Below are 20,314 nucleotides of genomic sequence, written 5' to 3'. Positions count from 1 at the left end.
GAATATTTATAATTTGACCTTTTATGGAAAATAAAATACTAATTTGTGTGCCATATATGTGGATATCTACAAAAAAACAGTCTCAATGTTTTCACAAGAAACAATAAATTGTGGTTCCTTTGGGGAGGGGAACAGAATATAAATATGAATCTTTTATAGTCGGAATAAATTACTTCTATGTAGTTGATCCTTGAACAATGCAGGGGATAAGGGTACCAAGCCCTAGCAGAGGCAAAAATCTCCATATAACTTTTGACTCCCCCAAAACGACTAATAGCCTTTTGTTAACCGGAAGCTGTACCAATAATAAGCAGTCAGCTGACACGTTATTTTGTATGTTGTATGTATTATTACACTGCATTCTTTTGTTTTTTTAAGATTTTATTTATTTGACAGACAGAGATCACAAGTAGGCAGAGAGAGAGGAGGAAGCAGGTTCCCCACTGAGTAGAAAGCCGGAGGGAGGGCTGGATCCCAGAACCCCTGGACCATGACCCAAGCCAAAGGCAGAGGATTTTAACAAACTGAGCCATCCAAGCACCCCTATTACACTGTATTCTTATGTTAAACTCAAGAAGTGTTAAGAAAATCATAAGAGAAAATACATTTACAGTATTGTACCATAAAAAATCTGCATATTAATATACCCACACAGTTCAAACCCATATCATTCAAGGGACAAGTGTATTTTAAAATACATATATTGGGGGCACCTGGGTGGCTCAGTTGTTAAGCGTCTGCCTTCAGCTCAGGTCATGATCTCAGGGTCATAGGATCGAGCCCCGCATTGTGCTCCCTGCTCTGAGAAGAACCTGCTTCTCCCTCTCCCACTACGCCTGCTTGTGTTCCCTCTCTGTCTCTTTCTCTCTCCATCAAATAAACAAATAAAATCTTTTAAAAAATGAATAAAATATACATATTGATGGGGGAGCCAAATCGAGTCAACAATCACCTTTTATTTTTTATTTATTTATTTTACCTTTTTTTTTTTTTTTTTTTTTTTAAAGAAGACTCCATGCCCAATGTGTGGCTTGAACTCACAACCCTGAGATCAAGAGTCGCATGCTCTACTGATGGAGTCAGCCAGGCACTTAAAATGATAAAATAATAAATGAACTAAGGACTATGTGGTCTGGCTTTCTAGACTCTGTCTATTCACTCCACCCAATTATATTAAAAAACTACATAGCCAATGACTGCAGAGTCTCCCTATAATCCTCAGTTCTAAGTTTTTACTTTTAAAACTGGAGTTTCTTTTGAAACTTTTTAACTATTTAGCATATTAAAAAGTGAACCACTGGTTTTCAGTTCTCTGAATAGCTACTATTTTTCTTCCTACTCTAGGACTACGGATGTTATGACATTCCAAGAACAAGCATATATGTATCTCAAGGATGCTTACTTTCAGATTACCTGAGTGATTCTTCATATTACTGAAAAGGAGACTACAAATCACCAAAACTATGTTATAGTACTTCTGAATTACTTTTACTCCAAACCTTTTGAGGAAATCTAAAAAAGCTGACACACAAATTACACTGTCAACTTTATTTAAGGTACCTTTTTCTGGAATTGTACATCTTCATTTTCTAGGGCACAATTGTCATCTTGAGAGTAATATGATGAAGCTGAAGAACTCTCCTTACAACATACACGCCAACTGGGGAGCCTGTAAAACATTCACCATCACCAAAAGAAAGGAAGAAGGAAAAACTGTTAAGCCAACATATTCCCCACTACGGGCTAGAATTTGAGGCAATAAATGAACAGTTGGCTCCTACCTTAATGCCCTCAAGAACTTAACAATTTAATGAAGACAAATGTACTTTAAGACAAGTATTTTTATTTAATGACCTAAAAAAACCCCACAAACTATGTTATCAGCATTCCAAGTAAGGCCCTATGAACTTCATGAAGGCAAAACAATAAAGATTTCACAAAGACTATCTGGTAATTATCACAGAAGGAAGTTTTCAAGGAGTTTAACCTCCTCAGAAAGTACCAGATGCCAATAATATTCAAAATTTTACTAATATTTAAGAACACAGAACTCTAAAGCTGCCTAAACTATTTCAAAGCATCAGAGCTAAGCTTCCAAATAATTTTGACATAGGGATCAAAGCAGTGATATCCAAAATTAAGAGAAGAGCAAACACAAATGAATACTACTGGTTAATCAGACACAAAAATTCTAAGACAATAAAAAAGAAAGTCTTTAGGAACGCACTGAAGAAATAATATACCATTGTAATGATCAAGTAGAGTTTAGTTCTGATAGTCAAAAGTGGTTCAATATAATAAAATCTTTTTAGTCTGCCATACAATAATATCAAGGAAAAATATGGTTATTCCACAGTCACTGAAAGACATCTGATAAACTTACACATCCATCAAGATTTCCTTAAAATAGGAATAAGCAGATGTTTACCATGGAAACATATAAGCATAATATACAAGCCTAAAAGTACCAAACTTAGTGAAGTAATCTAAAAATAATCCTATTTAGATCTGAAACAAGATAAGAATGTCCATTATTATTAGTATTATATAATATGATAAAAGGTTAAAAAAAATGGAGGAGACAGAAAATGACCATTAACTGCAGATAATGACTGTATATACATATACATGTATGTATATATACATGTATGTATATAGGTGGAAAATTAAAAAGAACCACCTATTTTAAAAAGTCTTGGATATAAAAATTATATTCCTAGGTATAATATTAAGATTCAAATCAACTCTACTCAAACCTTCACCATCAGTTACAAGATGAAACAGAAGTCCCCGTTTGCTAAAGAAACAATAAAAACTAAAATATAAACTTAGCAAGAAATGCTCTATTAGGTAGACCTGTTTGAAATCACCAATATTTAATAATTCTTTAACATGGAAAAGTCAAATTACACAATTCAAGCTAATATATACAGAAGATTTGAAAACCACATACTGAAGACATAAAGAAGATTTATTTTTATTTTTTTTAAGATTTTATTTATTTATTTGACAGACAGAGATCACAAGTAGGCAGAGAAGCAGGCAGAGAGAGAGAGGGAAGCAGGCTCCCCGCTGAGCAGAGAGCCCGATGCCGGGCTCGATCCCAGGAACCTGGGATCATGACCTGAGCCGAAGGCAGAGGCTTTAACCCACTGAGCCACCCAGGCAAGTAGGTAGGCTGACTCTAAAATTTATATGAACAGTAAGAAAAATAAAGAAGAGATTAATGTGAGGGAACTACATGTCTATGAAACCACAATAATTACAACAATATGGTTGTGCTGAGATGAGAGAGGGAAGGGGAGTCCCCAAGATGACTGCAAATAGGATGACAATCCTCTGATGACAGCTACACAGAGAGAATAGAAAGCAAACAGTCTAAATCGGAGGTTATCAGAAATTCTAGTAGGACCTTCTTTCAGAGGATGACATTAACAGCTCATCTGTTAGGTCTTTGAAAAGATTACTATTATTATTATTATTATTATTATTAATTTAGTTAACATATAACTTATTGTTTGTTTCAGGAGTACAGGTCTGTGAATCATCAGTCTTACACAATTCACAGCACCCACCACAGCACAGACCCTTCTCAATGTCCATCACCCAGACACCCCATCCCTACCACCCCCCTCCTCCAAACAAACCCTCGTTTGTTTCCTGAGGTTAAGAGTCTGGTCTCTGAAAATATTAAGTACAAATTTATATCACTGGCAGACAGCTCATAATTAAATTAAAAAATAAGCAAACTTAGTAAGTCAAGTATTAGTTCCAGGAGAAAAGCAGTACAGAAAAGGAAAAGCAGTCGTACTTTACTACATGGCTGAGCTATGAATAGCACCTAGAGAAGTCAAGAATTATATAAAAAGTGAATACTGATCTAACCCAAATTATGACAGAATTATGTTACCAGCATACAGTGAAGAGAATCTGATCATCTACACTAGAATATATAAAACTGACATTAAAGCAATTATTTTAGAGACAAAGAATATAAAATTAATCAGCTAAGAGATGAAAGAGGTTTCTTTCAAACCAAAATACATTTATGTTTTAGAGCTATATGACTTTCATATGGATATACTATTTGATAAAATTAAAATATAAAAAGAAAGGGGGAGAAAAATAAAGGTACATAATAATATATACATACTTAGCAGGCTACCATGTATGTACATGTGTACTAAAGGTATTTGTGTGTACATAACTTTCTTTGAAAGAATTTTTTTTAAAAAAGCACTACCTTGATGGATCCAAGGAGGAAAACTGGGTGGCAGCGTCACAAGAAAAATACAAGAGCATTTCTTACTAAATAGTACTCAATGTCTTGTGAATTTTGAACCACAAAAACATACTGCTTTTCAAAACTTCATACTGATACATCATTATTTATTACGTATTTCTCTATTAATAGACTTTTACATTGTTTCTCAGGTGTGTGTGTATCTGTGTGTGTGTGTGTGTAGGCACTTCGGACAACCAAAGTTTCAGGTATCTAGAACTGTGGGTATTAGCGTTTTGGTGATTATACCGCCTTATATTCTTAATCCTTTTCTTTACTTTTTCTTTCTTTTTTTTTTTTTTAAGATTTTATTTATTTATTTGACAGACAGAGATCAAAAGTAGGCAGAGAGATAGGCATAGAGAGGGGGAAGCAGGCTCCCTGCTGAGCAGAGAGCCGAATGTGGGGCTCGTTGTAGGGCTGGATCCCAGGAGCCTGGGATCATGACTTGAGCCAAAGGCAGAGGCTTTAACCCACTGAGCCACCCAGGTGCCCCTATACTTTCTAAACACTCTACCACAAGCATGTATTAGTTTTATCCTCAGGAACTATGTGTATTTGGGTATGTATAAGTCCTAATACCCACAGTTAGCATGAAGACCAACATTAAATCTCATGATCCTTGTTTTTAATATCATATAATCAAATCCTATTACTCAAAGTTCTGAGATTTTTGGAAATGAGATTAGCATTAGCATCAGTGGACTAGTAGACTGCCCTTCCCAATTTGGGTAGGCACCATCCAATCCTTTGAGGGCCTAAACAGAACAAAGGGCAAAAGAAGGAAGAATTTGCCCTTTGTAAGTTTGTCTGTCTTCCTGCCTCATTGCTAAGACATCTCTTCTTTGACCCTTGAACTGGGATTTCTATTTCCAGCACCCCTGTTTATCACGCCTTCAGACTCAACCTGAATTTTATCACTGGTTTTCCTTGGTCTCCAGCTTTCAGACTTCAGACCATGGAACCTCTCAGCTTCCATAATCGTGTGACCCAAAGCCTCATTTAAAAAACAAACAAACAAACAAACAAACAAACCACACCCTAATACATCTGCTATTAGTATATAATACATTATCAGTATATAGTACGTTCTTCCCTATTCCTCTTTTTTTTTTTCAAAGATTTTATTTATTTATTTGACAGACAGAGATCACAAGTAGGCAGAGAGGCAGGCAGAGAGAGTGGGGGAAGAAGACTCCCCGCCGAGCAGAGAGCCTGATGCGGGGCTTGATCCCAGGACCCTGGGATCACGACCTGAGCCGAAGGCAAAGGCTTTAACCCACTAAGCCACCCAGGCGCCCCATTCCCTATTCCTCTTAATTATAGCTTTATTAATGCTATAATTAAGTGCCTCTAACATATCAGTCTCTACTTAATACAGATGTTAGTAAAACTGTAAGAGATAACCTTAAACTTTCTAACCTAAATCTAAAATAGACAAAAATTATCACCAATTAGTAACTGTCAAATTTTAAACTACCAAAGTATAAAATACCCTAAAAGCACTCTAACTCTGCTGAATAAGAAGGGATATCTATAATGGGAGTCCTTACTTTCAACACACCCCCCAGGTGAATCAGATATGGAACCCCCACTTTAAGAACAAGTGGATCACATCATATTGGCTGAAGGCACTTTTGTTGCATGATTAAATAGGTCTAATTCCATGCTATTAGAGAAACTTCCTAAAACTGCACTACTGAAAGTTGCCAAGCCTGAAGAAATTAGTTTCTAGACTTAGGAAGTTCAGCACCAGAAATCACATGAAGATCAATGGCAATCTGTGAGCCTGTGATATTTCCCCACAATTCAGAATCAGTGATAACTCTGTTACTTTCTATTTAAGTTGATTCTGTATATATCCTCACTTACATTTAAAAAGTACATTTCTTTGAGAACCAATCCCTAACCACTTTAACCCCACCCCACAAAGCCAAAACTTGCAAATATAAGCTGGCATACTGTTTGCTAGCACATACCAGAAGGAAATTCCATCATTTTTTTACTCCCCTCCCATCACTACTGTCACCTCACCACTACCACTCTCCCAACTCACCTCTGTGCCACCAGGTCACACACGTAAACTCAAAAAAGAGAATCTGGAAACTAAAAGGATATTTTCCCTTTTTGTCAGCTCCTCCCTACCACGGTGGCATGGATTCACCATTCATAAAGAAAGGTTATCAACTTTTAGAGTAGATGTAATTAAAGGCCTTACAAAAAGCACATCTGAGCACCATTTAGAATACGAAACTTTACACACTTTAGTGAAACAAGAATATCATCCAAGCTAATACTGTGCTTACTGAAAATATTTACTAACATCTAGTCTGAAAGCCTTAGCAGTCACAAGTACCAGTAGTTACAAAGTGTGTGTGTGTGTGTGTGTGTGTGTGTGCATGTCTGCATGTTTTTCAACAAAAAATGACCACCTGATGTTCTGAGCAAGAAAAATGTTTGAAGGGTTAAAAATTGTAAATCTATAACAAAATGAACTGAAGTAGAGTCTACATGCTGAAAAAGCATCTTCAAAGCAGATCCTAAATTTTAAATTTTTCTTACCCAAATTTGGAAAAGGAATTTTTTTGGTAACTTTTCCAACTTATTATCTCATCAAGACATTAGTGTTGCGAATGTTCTGCCAGTCAAATTGTGATTTCCTTTTAAATGTAGCTGATGTTCTAATCTAAATGATACAACAAGTCAAAGTATTTAGAAAACCTAGCAGAGGACCATGGCAATTAGCCAAGAAATAATGAAGTGATTTCTTCTTCCAAACTTTTAAAAAACCATTTTCAACTAAAAATACACTGTGAATATGTTCATATATATATACTGCATATGTAAAATATTCTTATAGAAAACAAAATAGTTTTCTGGGAAGGAATTTTGAGGGTAAGAGTAGGAGGGGTAAAAATACCATCAATCTAGCTTTCTGTTCTCTAGCTTTAGATTTTCAATAGAGACCCTCCCCTGTCAACACACACACACACACACACACACACACACACACAAAATCACCCAAACAGCTTCTCAATGACTGTCTAAGAAATATGACAAATCAGTTTTATTTATACAAGGAACTGTACATAAAAAAAAAAAGTTTTGCAAACAGGGGACCCTGTTATATCATCACTATTCTACAAAATTTTAAATAGTAAGAGAAACTTGCATCAACATTAAATAAACAAATTTCATGAAAAAATAAAAATGAGGTCAAATTTCAGCTGATACATAGTAAGAATGATCTAATTTTTAAAAATCTATCTAGGAGCTGAAATTGCCACATAACTTCCTCAAGACCTCTGAACATCAACAAATTCAAAAGCTCTGGCCTTTAGCAATAATTATTAGGGTCTGATGAGAGGTAAAAAGTAATAAAAATAAAACTTAAGTTGGGATAACACTACAAGAATATGCTTTGCGCCTAGTGTGTGCACGGCTATCTTTCATTTTTTTTTCATTAAAGTATTTTCTGATAAAGTGATTTAAAAAGTTATAACCTTTATAGGTAGACAGATCTACCGATCTCCACTACACCAGCTATGTTATGGTGCAAAATTACAATCATTACTATAATTTACAGGCAAGAGGTTTCAAGTCACGATCAGTGATGCTGAGTTTGATACTCAATATAACCCTTAGTAGAGGAAAAAAGATAAAACCTCATCAAAAGGACCTAATAGTGGAACTCTTTCCATTCCTTCAGGAGGTCAAAATGACAGAGGTATTTGGCAAGGATCTGCAGAAGCACATTATATTACAAGACAATTCAACCGTGACAATTTGTCAGTTGGCCTAGCACGATGGTTAAAAGAATGCGGACTATAGCTACATAGCCTGTAGGATCTTGGGCAAGTTCACTGAACAAACTTTTATTTTTGCACCTATTTTCTCATAAATATTTTCTCTGCACCTATTTTCTTATAATGGAAGTATCTATTTCCTAGGACAGTTATGAGAATTCAGTAAGATAGCTTAAAGCACTTGTAACAGGGACAGCACAGAGTAAACACAATATTATGCACTATGCTTACTAACACAAAAATTCAGATTCTAGGAGAAGGAATAAAAATAGATATTATGCCTAAGAACATGGTTCAGTAAGAATAAGATACATAATGTTAATTTTTACTTTTGAACTATCGCAATGTTTTCATCCTCTTCCCCACAGCTGATCTAATATAAAAGTATTATAGACTGTCTTTGACACTTAAATTTTATCCTATCCTGTAACTTCTACAACCTTGAACAAATAGGTACATAAAAACAAAACAAAACAAAAAAACCATTGGGGAGTTTCTTCTATTTGCAAGTGATTTCTAGGTCAGTTTGCTTGATTATGTTGTTAAATGTTGGGTTCTGACCTTGACATGAACAGATTAAACGGAGGAATTTAAATTAGTGGGTAGTTAGGTTGGCATCCTGCACCTAGAAATAACTCCACACAACTGCCTTAAAAAATGAGTTCACTCTTAACTTTTACTGAAGTATTTGTAAGTACAATTACAGGACATCTTAGTTTAATATTATCCCACCAGCTGATCCTTCCCCCGTCAAAAACTGCTAGGCAGTTTTCATATATGACATAAAAAGCGTGGCCCATGTTCTGTTACCAATGTTAATTTCTTAGTTTTGACAAATATACCACGGTTATGTGAGATGTTAGCATTCAAGGAGACTTGGTGAAGGGTATATGGTTAACTCTTTGTACTACCTTTGCATACTGTCAAAATCAATCCCAAACACAAGTTTCTTTTTAAAATAAGCACAATCCATTAAAGAAAAATTTGAGAAACTGAACTTCAAAATTAAAAACTTCTGTTCCACAAAATACACTTATTAAAATGAGAAGTTAAGTTACAGACCAGGAGGAAATATGTGCAAAGCATATATTTGGTAAAGGATTTGTAGCCAGTGTAAAGAACTCTCAAAACTCAATTAAGAAACAATCCAATTTTTGGGTTGCCTGGGTGGCTCAGTCAGTTAAGCAGCTCCCTTCGACTCAGGTCATGATCCAGGGGTCCTGGGAGAGAGTCCTACATCGGACTCTTTGCTCGGTGGGGAGCCTGCTTCTCCCTCTGCCTGCATCTCCCCAGTCTGTGTGAGTGTGCATTCGAGTGCTCTCTGGCAAATAAATAAAATCTACCCCCCCCCAAAAAAGAAGCAACCTAATTTTTAAAAAACAGGCAAAAGATTTTCACCATAATATCACCAAAGAAAATATAGGGAAAGCAAATAAAAGTGAAAGATGCTCAATATCCTCAGTCATGGAGAAAGGCAAATCGAAACCATAATGAGAAACCACTACGTACCTATTAAATGGCTAAAAATTTTAAAGCCTGGTCACAGTAAGTGTTGCAAAGGATATGGAAGGACTGAAACTTTCATATACTCCTCATGGGAATACAAAATGGTACAATCACTTTGGAAAACAATTTGGCATTGCTTTCAAAGCCAAACATACACTTATACATAATCCAGCCATTCTGCCCTTAAGTATTCACTCAAGAGAAAGGAAAACACAAAAGGTCACAGCAGATCTATTTGTAACAGTAAAAAAATGGGGGCGCCTGGGTGGCTCAGTCGTTGGGTGTCTGCCTTCAGCTCGGGTCATGACCCCAGGGTCCTGGGATCAATCCCCGCATCAGGCTCCCTGTCCAGCGAGAAGCCTGCTTCTCCCGCTCCCACTCTCCTGGCTTGTGTTCCCTCTCTCACTCTCTCTGTCAATTTAATAAATAAATAAAATGGAAAAAACTCTCAAATGTCCATGAACAGGGACATAGATAAACAATCTGCACTACAGACATGCAATGTAATACTATTCAGCAACAAACAGGAATGAATTTGGCACACACCGCCCTCAAAATAATAATTCTGTGCAAGAAGCCAGACCAAAAAAAAAAAAAAAGAAAGAAAGAAAAAAAGGTAGTTTATGATTCCGTTTACAAAATACAAAAAATGCAAACTAAACTATAGCTACAGAATAGAAATCAGTGGTTGCCTGGAGGAGGAAGCCAGGAAGAAGGGATTACAAAAGGGCATAAGAAAATCCCTGAGGGTAAAGGGAATATGTTTACTAATTGCTTTTGATAGCTTCATGGATGTATACATACGCCAAGATGTATCAAACTGTACAGTTTATGTAGTTTTTTGCATGCCAACTGTGCCCCTGATAAAGCTTTTAAGAAGTGGGGCAGAGAGAAGTAAGACTGATGAAAGGCTAATCACTATTGAAGTGAGGCAACAGGTGCATGCCTATCACACTCTTCCTTCTAGTTTTTGGCATGTCTTTAAATTCCCCTAAGAAAGTTTTAGAATTCTGTCCATTCTTAAAATAGAAAGAAAACAAAAATTCAATGTTGTATTTACTTTCTACATACACTATTGTAATACCTGCCTGGGTACAGTTGCCAGAATAGAATTCTTTAAAACAGACAAAAAATATACGGATAAATTTTTATTTTATTTTATTTTTTCAGTGTTCCAAGATTCATTGTTTACATACCACACCCAGTGCTCCATGCAATACATGCCCTCCTTAAACTGTATAGAGCTTAAAAGCTAGAGAAATAGTAGTAACTGTTGAGTACTCCATTTTAATTTCATGTGTACCATTAATGCTTAACCTTTGTTTACCCTCCCAAAAATCGGCTTACCATGTATCAATGGACTATTTGTTATTTGCCTATGATTTCTACAAAAGCTCTTTTAGATATGGTCTTGATGGTTACCAGATTTAAAAAAAAAAAAAAAAAAAAAAAAGGTACCACAATGTGCAAGGAGCGAATGTTTGCATCCAGATGACACTACATAGTTTTTTCTTGAAGAAGATTTTCAACTTGAATGTATAGTGATGGAGGTTTTTCTTGCAGTGGGAACCTACAGTTGAATACTACTAGGCACCGTGCTGTTTTAAAGGGTATGTTACAACTATGTATTTCAAAGAATAGTGGTTAAAATTTAAATGTCAGGGAAGGGGCGCCTGGGTGGCTCAGTGGGTTAAAGCCTCTGCCTTCGGCTCGGGTCATGATCCCAGGGTCCTGGGATCGAGCCTCGCATCGGGCTCTCTGCTCAGCAAGGAGCCTGCTTCCTCCTCTCTCTCTGCCTGCTTCTCTGCCTATTTGTGATCTCTGTCTGTCAAATAAATAAATAAAATCTTTAAAAAAAAAAAAGATGTCAGGGAAAAGGTGTATCAATTACCTCTTCCTGAATCGAACAGAAGGATGCAGGAAGTTTTTTTCTAGAGGTACAGCAACTGAATTAAGCTTTGAAGTGACAAAAAGATTTCACTAAGACAGTATTCTTTAATGTCCAAGTGATCGAGGAAACACCATTTTTTAATATCAAAGGCTTAGAATGAGTGTTTTACAACTGCTAGCTCAGAAATACTGACCTGGCTACCTTAAACAATTACTATTTATAATCTTATAAAGAAATTTAGCAAAATAATGCAATAATAAATTTCAAGACACATTAATGTACAATAAAGAATATGTTAATATGCAAATGTGCCAAGCCTAATAACTGCAGGGAGAGGGCAAAACCGGAGTCTGTCAAACTTTCGAATGAGTTAATGCTGTTTCCCTCTCGTTACACTGAAGAAACTATATAAGCACTTAAGACTATCAACACTTTCCAGATACTATGTTAGATACAGAGGCCTGTTAGGAAATGTTAGGCGTAATTTTCAATTCACTAAAAATCTGAGTAAAGATACATTGAGAAAACATGAAAAAAATAAGTAGCAATTTTAATTAAGTAGGTAAAAATTAAATTGGTAAGCATTATGTCACTAAGAGATTTATTTATCTTAGTAAAAAGATACTATAAATATATATCCACCCAACAGTATCACTTCAAGATATATAAAACAACCAAAGCTACATGTGAAATTTTTGAAGTAACAAAAAGCCAACAACATTCTAAGACTGGAAACAAAAATTATGCAGCAGAATAGTACTGCCATTAAAGAGGAAACAATAGGGGCGCCTGGGTGGCTCAGTGGGTCAAAGCCTCTGCCTTCGGCTCAGGTCATGGTCCCGGGGTCCTGGGATCAAGCCCCAAATCAGGCCCTCTGCTCAGCAGGAAGCCTGCTTCCTCCTCTCTCTCTCTGCCTGCCTCTCTGCCTCCTTGTGGTTTCTGTCTGTCAAATAAATAAATCTTTAAAAAAAAAAAAAAAAAAAGAGGAAACAATAAGGAACATCATGAAATATAGTGGAGGACTAGTGGTCAAAATTGGTGGAATGCAGATAAGACAAAAGCAGGAAAACTATGCTTCTAAACACATGGGAAGACAATCTCCCCCCCCAAAAAAGCTGATCTTTCAACTCAAAAAGTAAACGGTGTAATTTAAAAAGGGGGGGGGGGGCGCCTGGGTGGCTCAGTGGTTTGGGCTGCTGCCTTCGGCTCGGGTCATGATCTCAGGGTCCTGGGATCGAGCCCCGCATCGGGCTCTCTGCTGCGCAGGAAGCCTGCTTCCCTCTCTCTCTCTCTCTCTCTTTCTCTGCCTGCCTCTCTGCCTACTTGTGATCTCTGTCTGTCAAATAAATAAATAAAATCTTTAAAAAAAAAAAAGGGGGGGGTTATAAAGACAGAAATCACTGAAATAAAGAACAAAAAAGGCAAACATTCAGAAAACCAAAATGTGATTCTTTGAAGAAAATGTTAAAAAGATAAACCTCTGGCAAACTCAAACAAGAAGAGTTGGTGATAAGTGGTGATGTGAATTAATAAAATATGGTATAAAAACATGAAATAACCAAAGATAAAACAGATTTTTAAAATTATAAAATATTACAAACTACAAATACCAATATATTTGAAAAATTAGAAGAAATTGATTTCTCTAGAAAAATAGCAATATTGGCAAGAAGTATAAAACTAATGAAAATTAAAGAAATTTGAGTCGATTTCCCTCACATAGAGAAGGGAAAGTCCAAACCAGGTTGTTTTGGGTTTTTTTTTTTTCTACTTTTTATTTGGGAATAATTTCAAAGTTTCATTAAGAACTGGGCACCTGGGTGGCTCAGTGGGTTAAGCCGCTGCCTTCGGCTCAGGTCATGATCTCAGGGTCCTGGGATTGAGTCCTGCATTGGGCTCTCTGCTCAGCAGGGAGCCTGCTTCCTCCTCTCTCTCTGCCTGCCTCTCTGCCTACTTGTAATCTCTCTCTGTCAAATAAATAAATAAAATCTTTAAAAAAAAAAAAAAAGAATTAATTGCCAGCATAGTACAAAGAACATACATAAACCATATCAACCTGTTAACATTTTACCTCATTTCTTCCATTACTTGTCATTTGCTCACAGCACACTCTCACATCTTCCTTCTCACTCTTTATCCTGATCTACAGAATTGACCTCTAACTACCTTAGTATGTATTTCCACAGAATAAGGATATTTGCTTACATAACCACAGAGCAGTTACAATTTCAGTTACACTGACATAATACTTTAACCTATCACCCATATTGCAATTTTGTCAGTTAACCCAATCATATCCTTAGAGCATTCCTTCCACTACTCCTAAGTTCAGAACTGAGTCCAGAATCCTATCCTGCATTTATCATGCATCTTCAGCCTCCTTTAACCTGGAATAGATTTTGTCCTTTACGTTACACGGCAGTGCTATTTTTGAGGAACACAGTCCTTTAATTTTTAAATAATATGGTCCTTATTTGAGGTTTGTCTGATGTTTCTTCATGACCAGATTCAGTTTATATATTCCTGGCCGGAATCCTTCAGAAGTGATGTTGTATCTTTCTCAGTGTATTATATCCAGAAGCATACGATACCCATCTGTTTTAGCACTTGCAATTCCACTTTTAGGTAATTCTTAGGAGAAATGAAAACGATGTCCACAAAAAGGCTTGCAGGAAAATGGCCCCTTTTATTTCTAATAGCCAAAAACTAGAAGCAGCCTAGATGACCAACAACAGTAAAATAAAGAAACTATAGTATATTCACAAAATGTACTAACTATTCCCAATAAAAATAAATGAATTACTGACTAATGAAACAACATGTATAAATCTTGGAAACATTACGCAGAATAAAAGAAGCTAGGGGCACCTGGGTGGCTCCGTGGTTAGGCCGCTGCCTTAGGCTCAGGTCATGATCTCAGGGTCCTGGGATCGAGTTCCACATCCGGCTCTCTGCTTGGCAAGGGGCCTGCTTCCCTCTCTCTCTCTGCCTGCCTCTCTGCCTACTTGTGATCTCTCTCCGTCAAATAAATGAATAAAATCTTTAAAAATAAATAAATAAATAAATAAATAAATAAATAAAAGAAGCTAGACACAAGAACATAATGTGTAACTCCATTAGATGCAGCTCCAGAATTAGCAAAACTAATCCACACTGATAGAATTCGAATCACAGGTTGCTTCAGGGGATTCACTAGAAAAGGACATGAGGAAATTCTGGGGTAATACAAATGTTCTATACCTTGATGGAGGAGGGAGGGCAGATTACACAAATATATGTATTTGTCAAAATTGATCCAACTACATATAGAGATAACACATGTGCATTTCATTACATGTAAATTATCTCAACTTAAAAATTTAAGAAACAGAAAAGTTTATATTTTCCTCTTAGCAATAACCAAAAAGAAAGTAAGCTAGAGCAATAACAAAAATTATAAAACAATTTAGAAATTAACCTAAGAAAAATAATAGAGAATGATTTACAGATAAACAATTTTAGCTCTGGTAATGATCATACAATAAAGAAATAAACACACAAAAATCTATTATGTTCACAGATGGAATGCTGGTGACAGCAATGTAAAAATAGCAATTCATCACTCAAATATAACTCTTACCAAAATACCTGAAGGACCCTATTGTTCTAATATGATATAGAAAAAAAGTGGTTCAAGAATAACTAAATTAACAACAACAACAACCAAAAAAAGCAGAAGCATGTGGTTCACCTTGCCAGATAAATTTATTACAAAAGCACTGTAATTAGACTACAGTACTGGGATAGCAACAGACAAGCAAATGGAACAGAATATACCCAAATGCATTTATTAACATACAGTCTCTCTTCAGAAGCAGCCACACACAAACTGTTCAATGAATAAATGATACTATGAGGCCTTCGTAAGGGCATGTGCCACATCATCAACTTCCTACAATTCATTTTAATGATGACTAAAGCAATTAAAAATAAAAGTGTTAAATGAAAAGAAGTAGAAAGAACGAGATAGTAGTGTTAGACAACTTATGTAAAATTTTGTAACATATAAGCAAAACAAGACTATCTGGGAAGAAAACACATCAAATAAACACATGAAGGCTGACTGGACAGGCTCCAATATACTCTGGGTAATTGCCTAAAATGGGGAAAGAGGAGTGAAACTGAAGATAGAAGATAAGAGAGTCATCATGTAAACTGGAGGAAAAGGGAACCCATGCAAAACTCTTCATCAAGTATGAGCAATGCCATCCTCAGCACCTGATGTCTTGGGGGGAAAAAAGTTATGTTTTTATTTTTTTATTCAGACTTTTAGATAAATTTTTACAAAAGAAGCTAAACTCAGAAATTAACTTGTCCAAAGTCATTCAATTTGTGATTACAAGCCTAGATTATCTCCCTCCAAAGCCTATGATCTTTCTTTATTGCTGTACTTCATATTTATTATTCTCTGGTCAACAGATAAATGAAAAGTGAGAAAATAACACTGATCTCTTCACTCAATAATTGATGGTATTAGTCAAGGCTAGTTATAGCATAACAAATATATAAGAACTACCACAAAAGAGGATTAACGTTTACCTCAGATTTAGATAGTGGCAACAACAGAAATAAGAAATTTTGCAGCACAGTGACGAGACATGGAGTTCAGAGTCAAGATCCCCAAGTGTTATTCCCAGGTCCTCCATTCATTAGCTGTATGTTCTTGGGTAAACTACAAAACCTGTGTGCCTCAATATCCATACTCAAAGAAGTTACTATGGGGGCACGTGGGTGGCTTGGCTAGTTAAGCTCACTCTTTTTTTTTTTTTTTAAAGATTTTTATATATTTATCTGACAGACAGAGATCACAAGCAGACAGAAAGGCAGACAGAGAAGGGATGCAGGCTCCCCACTGAGCAGAGAGCCCGATGCAGAGCTTGATCCCACGACCCTTGGATCACGACCCGAGCCAAAGGCAGAGGCTTTAACCCATCGAGCCACCCAGGCGCCCCTAAGCTTCTTACTCTTATACCAGATCAGGTCATGATCTCGGATGGAGCCTGGCATCCAGCTTCTCACTGAGCATGCTACCTGCCTGAGGGTCTCCCCCTCTGCTCCCTCCCCCGGGCTCCTGCAAGCATGCGCACGAACTCACATGCTCGCCTGCTTGCTCTTTCTCAAATAAATCAACAAAATGGAATTATTATGAGGAAAATAAAATGATGCATGTGCTGTGCTTACCAATCTGACATAAAATATGAACTCAAATGTTAACTACTGTTATCAGCTATTGTCCTTTCTACCTTTTTTACTTACCAAATTCAGATTAGTATATACTTGTAGTCTCCGTTTCTTCACCTTCTATTGGCCCTCAGCCTGCTGATTTCTCATTTTTGCCCTCATTAAACTACTGAAATCAGTACGGTAGTACCAGGATCTACCTTTTTTTTTTTTTTTTTTAAATTTCTCTGCTTTGTGTGGCACCTTTGACTACTGCTTTACTTGAAACCTTCTTCTCCTTTGGTTTGTCAAATTATACAATCCTGTTTCTCACCTCCCTCCAAGTCTTCTAAATCTCCTTTGATGTGCTGCTTCTGCTAACTACAGCAGATTAAATCCCGGTGCTTCCAGGGTTCTGTTCTCATCTTCCTTGTACACCTCATTTAAAAGTTGAATCTCTCTCCCTTCATGTTCTAAGATACCTCCAAAACAACTAAATCCAAACCTGAACACAAAAATCTTCCTTTGCCGAATCCCCTCTTCCTGAATCCTTGATCTCATCAAGTGATACTGCTATCCACCCAGTCCTCAAGTCAGAAACCTGAAAAACATCTCTGCTACTCTTTTCCCTTCATCCTTCCTCTACTATCTATGGTTTACTTTACCTCAAATTTCTGTAATCCATTTCTCAGCTCAAACCCTCCTCTCGTACTTAGAGCAAACTTCTAACAGAGTTCCCTAATTCCCATCTTACCATCTCTGCAAATCAACCCTTCACACAGCCCAGAATCTAACACCAATTGTCAGAATGCTGTTCTCCTGCTTAGGACCTCTTATCAACTCTCCATGACAAAATTCAGGTTTCCTTGCATATTTTAAAATATCTAAAATTCCTCTAAAGCCTAAGTCTTCAGCTTTATATTTTCTGCCACTCCCTGCCTCCCACTTCAAGCTTCAGTAATACGGAACTACTTGTAGCTCTTCCCTGAACACATCTGGCTGTCTCATGCTTCCAAGTCTCTGGCTCATGCTTCTCTGTCTTCCAAGACTGTTCTGCCCCTGCTCCCACTCCTCACCATCCAAAACTTGACAGAATTCTTCCCCCCCCCCCCACCCGGGGGCAGGAACAAGTTAATGACTAGGAAACATTCCTGATTTCCACAACCTGGGGTTTGGCCACAACCCTCTGGCATATCTAAGCACTTATTACAATCCTGAACTGAAATTAACTGTTTATATTTCTGTTCCTCACACAACACTGAGCACCTCTAAGGCTAGCAGAACTTGTTGCCCTGTTCTCAGCACAGTGATCTCCTAAGCTCTTCCTCTGCCTATGGATTGGAACAGCTTGGATAAGAACTTAGAAAAGGGAGGGGCGCGTGGGTGGCTCAGTGGGTTAAGCCGCTGCCTTCGTCTCTGGTCATGATCTCAGGGTCCTGGGATTGAGTCCCACGTCGTCGGGCTCTCTGCTCAGCAGGGAGCCTGCTTCCCTTCCCCTCTCACTCTCTCTGCCTACTTGTGATCTCTCTCTCTCTGTCAAATAAATAAATAAATCTTAAAAAAAAAAAAAGAACTTAAAAAAGGGAAAGAGCTCAGTTATCACAGAATTTATGGTAAAAGAAAGATCAAAACTGGGCAATGAAGAATTGCTTCTTAAACACAAGTACACATTAATCCACAGTATGGAAACCTAGTGTAAGCCATTCAATTACAGCAGTGTGGTTCAAGTAATGCCCTGCGTACATTCCCCTTCATAAACAAACAAATAGGCAATCCAGGAAAACAAAAAGGTGGGAAAGTAGAACTTAACTTTGAGGTAACGGTAAAAATTATGTTTTTTTTTTAACATTACTATTCAGAAATCTGAAAAAATTAGAAGAAATTCTATGAAGTACATGGAAATTTGTAGGAAACGGGTATTACAGAAGCCACTTTGATCGAACACAAAAAAAGACCAAAAGATCACTAGGCCTCCAGTGCTTTTGCTTCATAAGCACTCTACTTTCTTTCAATCACAATGTATTAAAAGACAGAGAGCCTTCTTAAACTATTACCAGCTTAGGGACTCCTTTAAGGCTGCTTCTCTCTGTGAGGTCTACCTGCTGATCACAAGAGGTGACACTGTGTTCATTTCTCCTCCCAGTTTTTATTCTATTTGGCCACCAAAGCAGTTTCCAATCAAATCAAATGGAACTACAGAGCCTGGCTGAAGAAAACTCTGTATTCAGGGGTTTGCTTCTTTATTTACTTATTTATTTACTTACTTACTTGACAGAGATCACAAGTAGGCAGAGAGGCAGGCAGAGAGAGAGAGGAGGAAGCAGGCTCCCTGCCGAGCGGAGAGCCCGGTGCGGAACTCGATCCCAGGACCCTGAGATCATGACCTGAGCCAAAGGCAGCGGCCTAACCCACTGAGCCACCCAGGCACCCTTCAGGGGTTTGCTTCTAATCAAACCTTTGAATTTCAAAAGTTCTGATCTTTAATCTTCACTCTCCTGTAAGACTGTTCTTATATTCTCTTAGCTTAATTATTCCATAGACCAAAATCTATTAGAGGATTGTTTCACTAAATTTGCCTATAATTTCAAGGATCTAGCATGGGGTAGCACTTATTAAACAATATGGTTTGTTCTGTTTTTACATCTAAACATACTATTAGAAATTCAGCCAATATAACTGTCCTCAAAGCTTCTGAAGATAATCATATATTTACTTGATAATGATATATTTTAAGAAACTGCATCAGGTATATTTAGCCTATAAAACCCAAGTCACAATACCTTGCAATCTTAATTTTCAACCCAAAACTACAAAGATAGTCCCCAAATAAAATACTACCAGGCTAACAGGTTAGTCGTACTATACCTACAAAAGTAGGTTTAGGCCAGACTTCAGGCCTTTAAGGTGAGGGTTTAAATTTTTCTCTTCAGGAAGACAGGAGCCTTTGGAAGATGTTTTAGCAAGAGACTGACATAATCAAAACTATGTGTTAGTAAGATAAATCACGGCACTGTGCAGAATGGGCTGAAGCATACATAGAAGGGTGGGGTCACTCCAGCCTCTTCCATCTCACTGCCAAACAAATGTGCAAGAATTCATGCCTACCAGCTCAAGTATCATCTGTTTCCACTCCCATAAGCTTTTACCAAATACTTACCTCTTGAAAAAAAGACCCTTTTCTCAGTTTTCAAACTTTTCAGCCTTACCTGAGACATTTTATATTGCTGCCATTCAAATGACATCCTCAAACCTCTTCCCATCTTTCATTTCAAACCACTCTCCTTCCCTTCCGAGCTTTACTTTGCTTGGCATCCTTCTTTAAGTCTCTGCAGAATCTCCATGTTCAAACTTCTGTTTCAAAAATAATCCCTTCTATGAGGACAACTCCAGCCCAATTCTTAAATGCACTCAAGTCTGCATTTTAAAAAAATTTTTTAAAGATTTATTCGTTGGACAGAGAGCGCGCACGAGCGCACAAGGAGGGAGAGCAGCAGACTTTCCACCGAGCACAGAGCTCAATGCAGAACTAGATCCTGGGACCCTGGGGTCATGACTGAGCCAAAGGCAGACACTTAACCCACTGAGCCACCCAGGTGCCCAAAGTCTGCATTTTTCAGTGCCTATATCATG

At 37.2% G+C, this 20,314-nt stretch overlaps 1 protein-coding gene across 4 annotated transcripts in view; it reads right to left on the bottom strand.

Annotated features, from left to right (window-relative positions):
* The window catches only part of SUCO (SUN domain containing ossification factor), a 94,766-nt gene that overhangs the window by 63,516 nt on the left and 10,936 nt on the right, over nt 1-20,314 (bottom strand). For 3 of the 4 annotated variants that reach the window (XR_004280029.1, XM_032317757.1, XM_032317756.1), the window contains exon 2: nt 1,561-1,669. The exons of the other annotated variant lie outside the window; for it this stretch is intronic. Coding sequence is in view for 2 of the 3 variants with exons in the window: in XM_032317757.1 (XP_032173648.1) it covers nt 1,561-1,669 (109 nt within the window). In the remaining variant the exon portion in view is untranslated. The remainder of the gene's footprint in view (nt 1-1,560; nt 1,670-20,314) is intronic. 4 annotated transcript variants of the gene reach the window in all.

Source organism: Mustela erminea, chromosome 17 (genome assembly GCF_009829155.1).
Source record: "Mustela erminea isolate mMusErm1 chromosome 17, mMusErm1.Pri, whole genome shotgun sequence".
NCBI lineage: Eukaryota > Metazoa > Chordata > Mammalia > Carnivora > Mustelidae > Mustela > Mustela erminea.
Note: the sequence above shows the minus strand (reverse complement) of the source record. Positions and strands in the feature narration are given on the sequence as shown.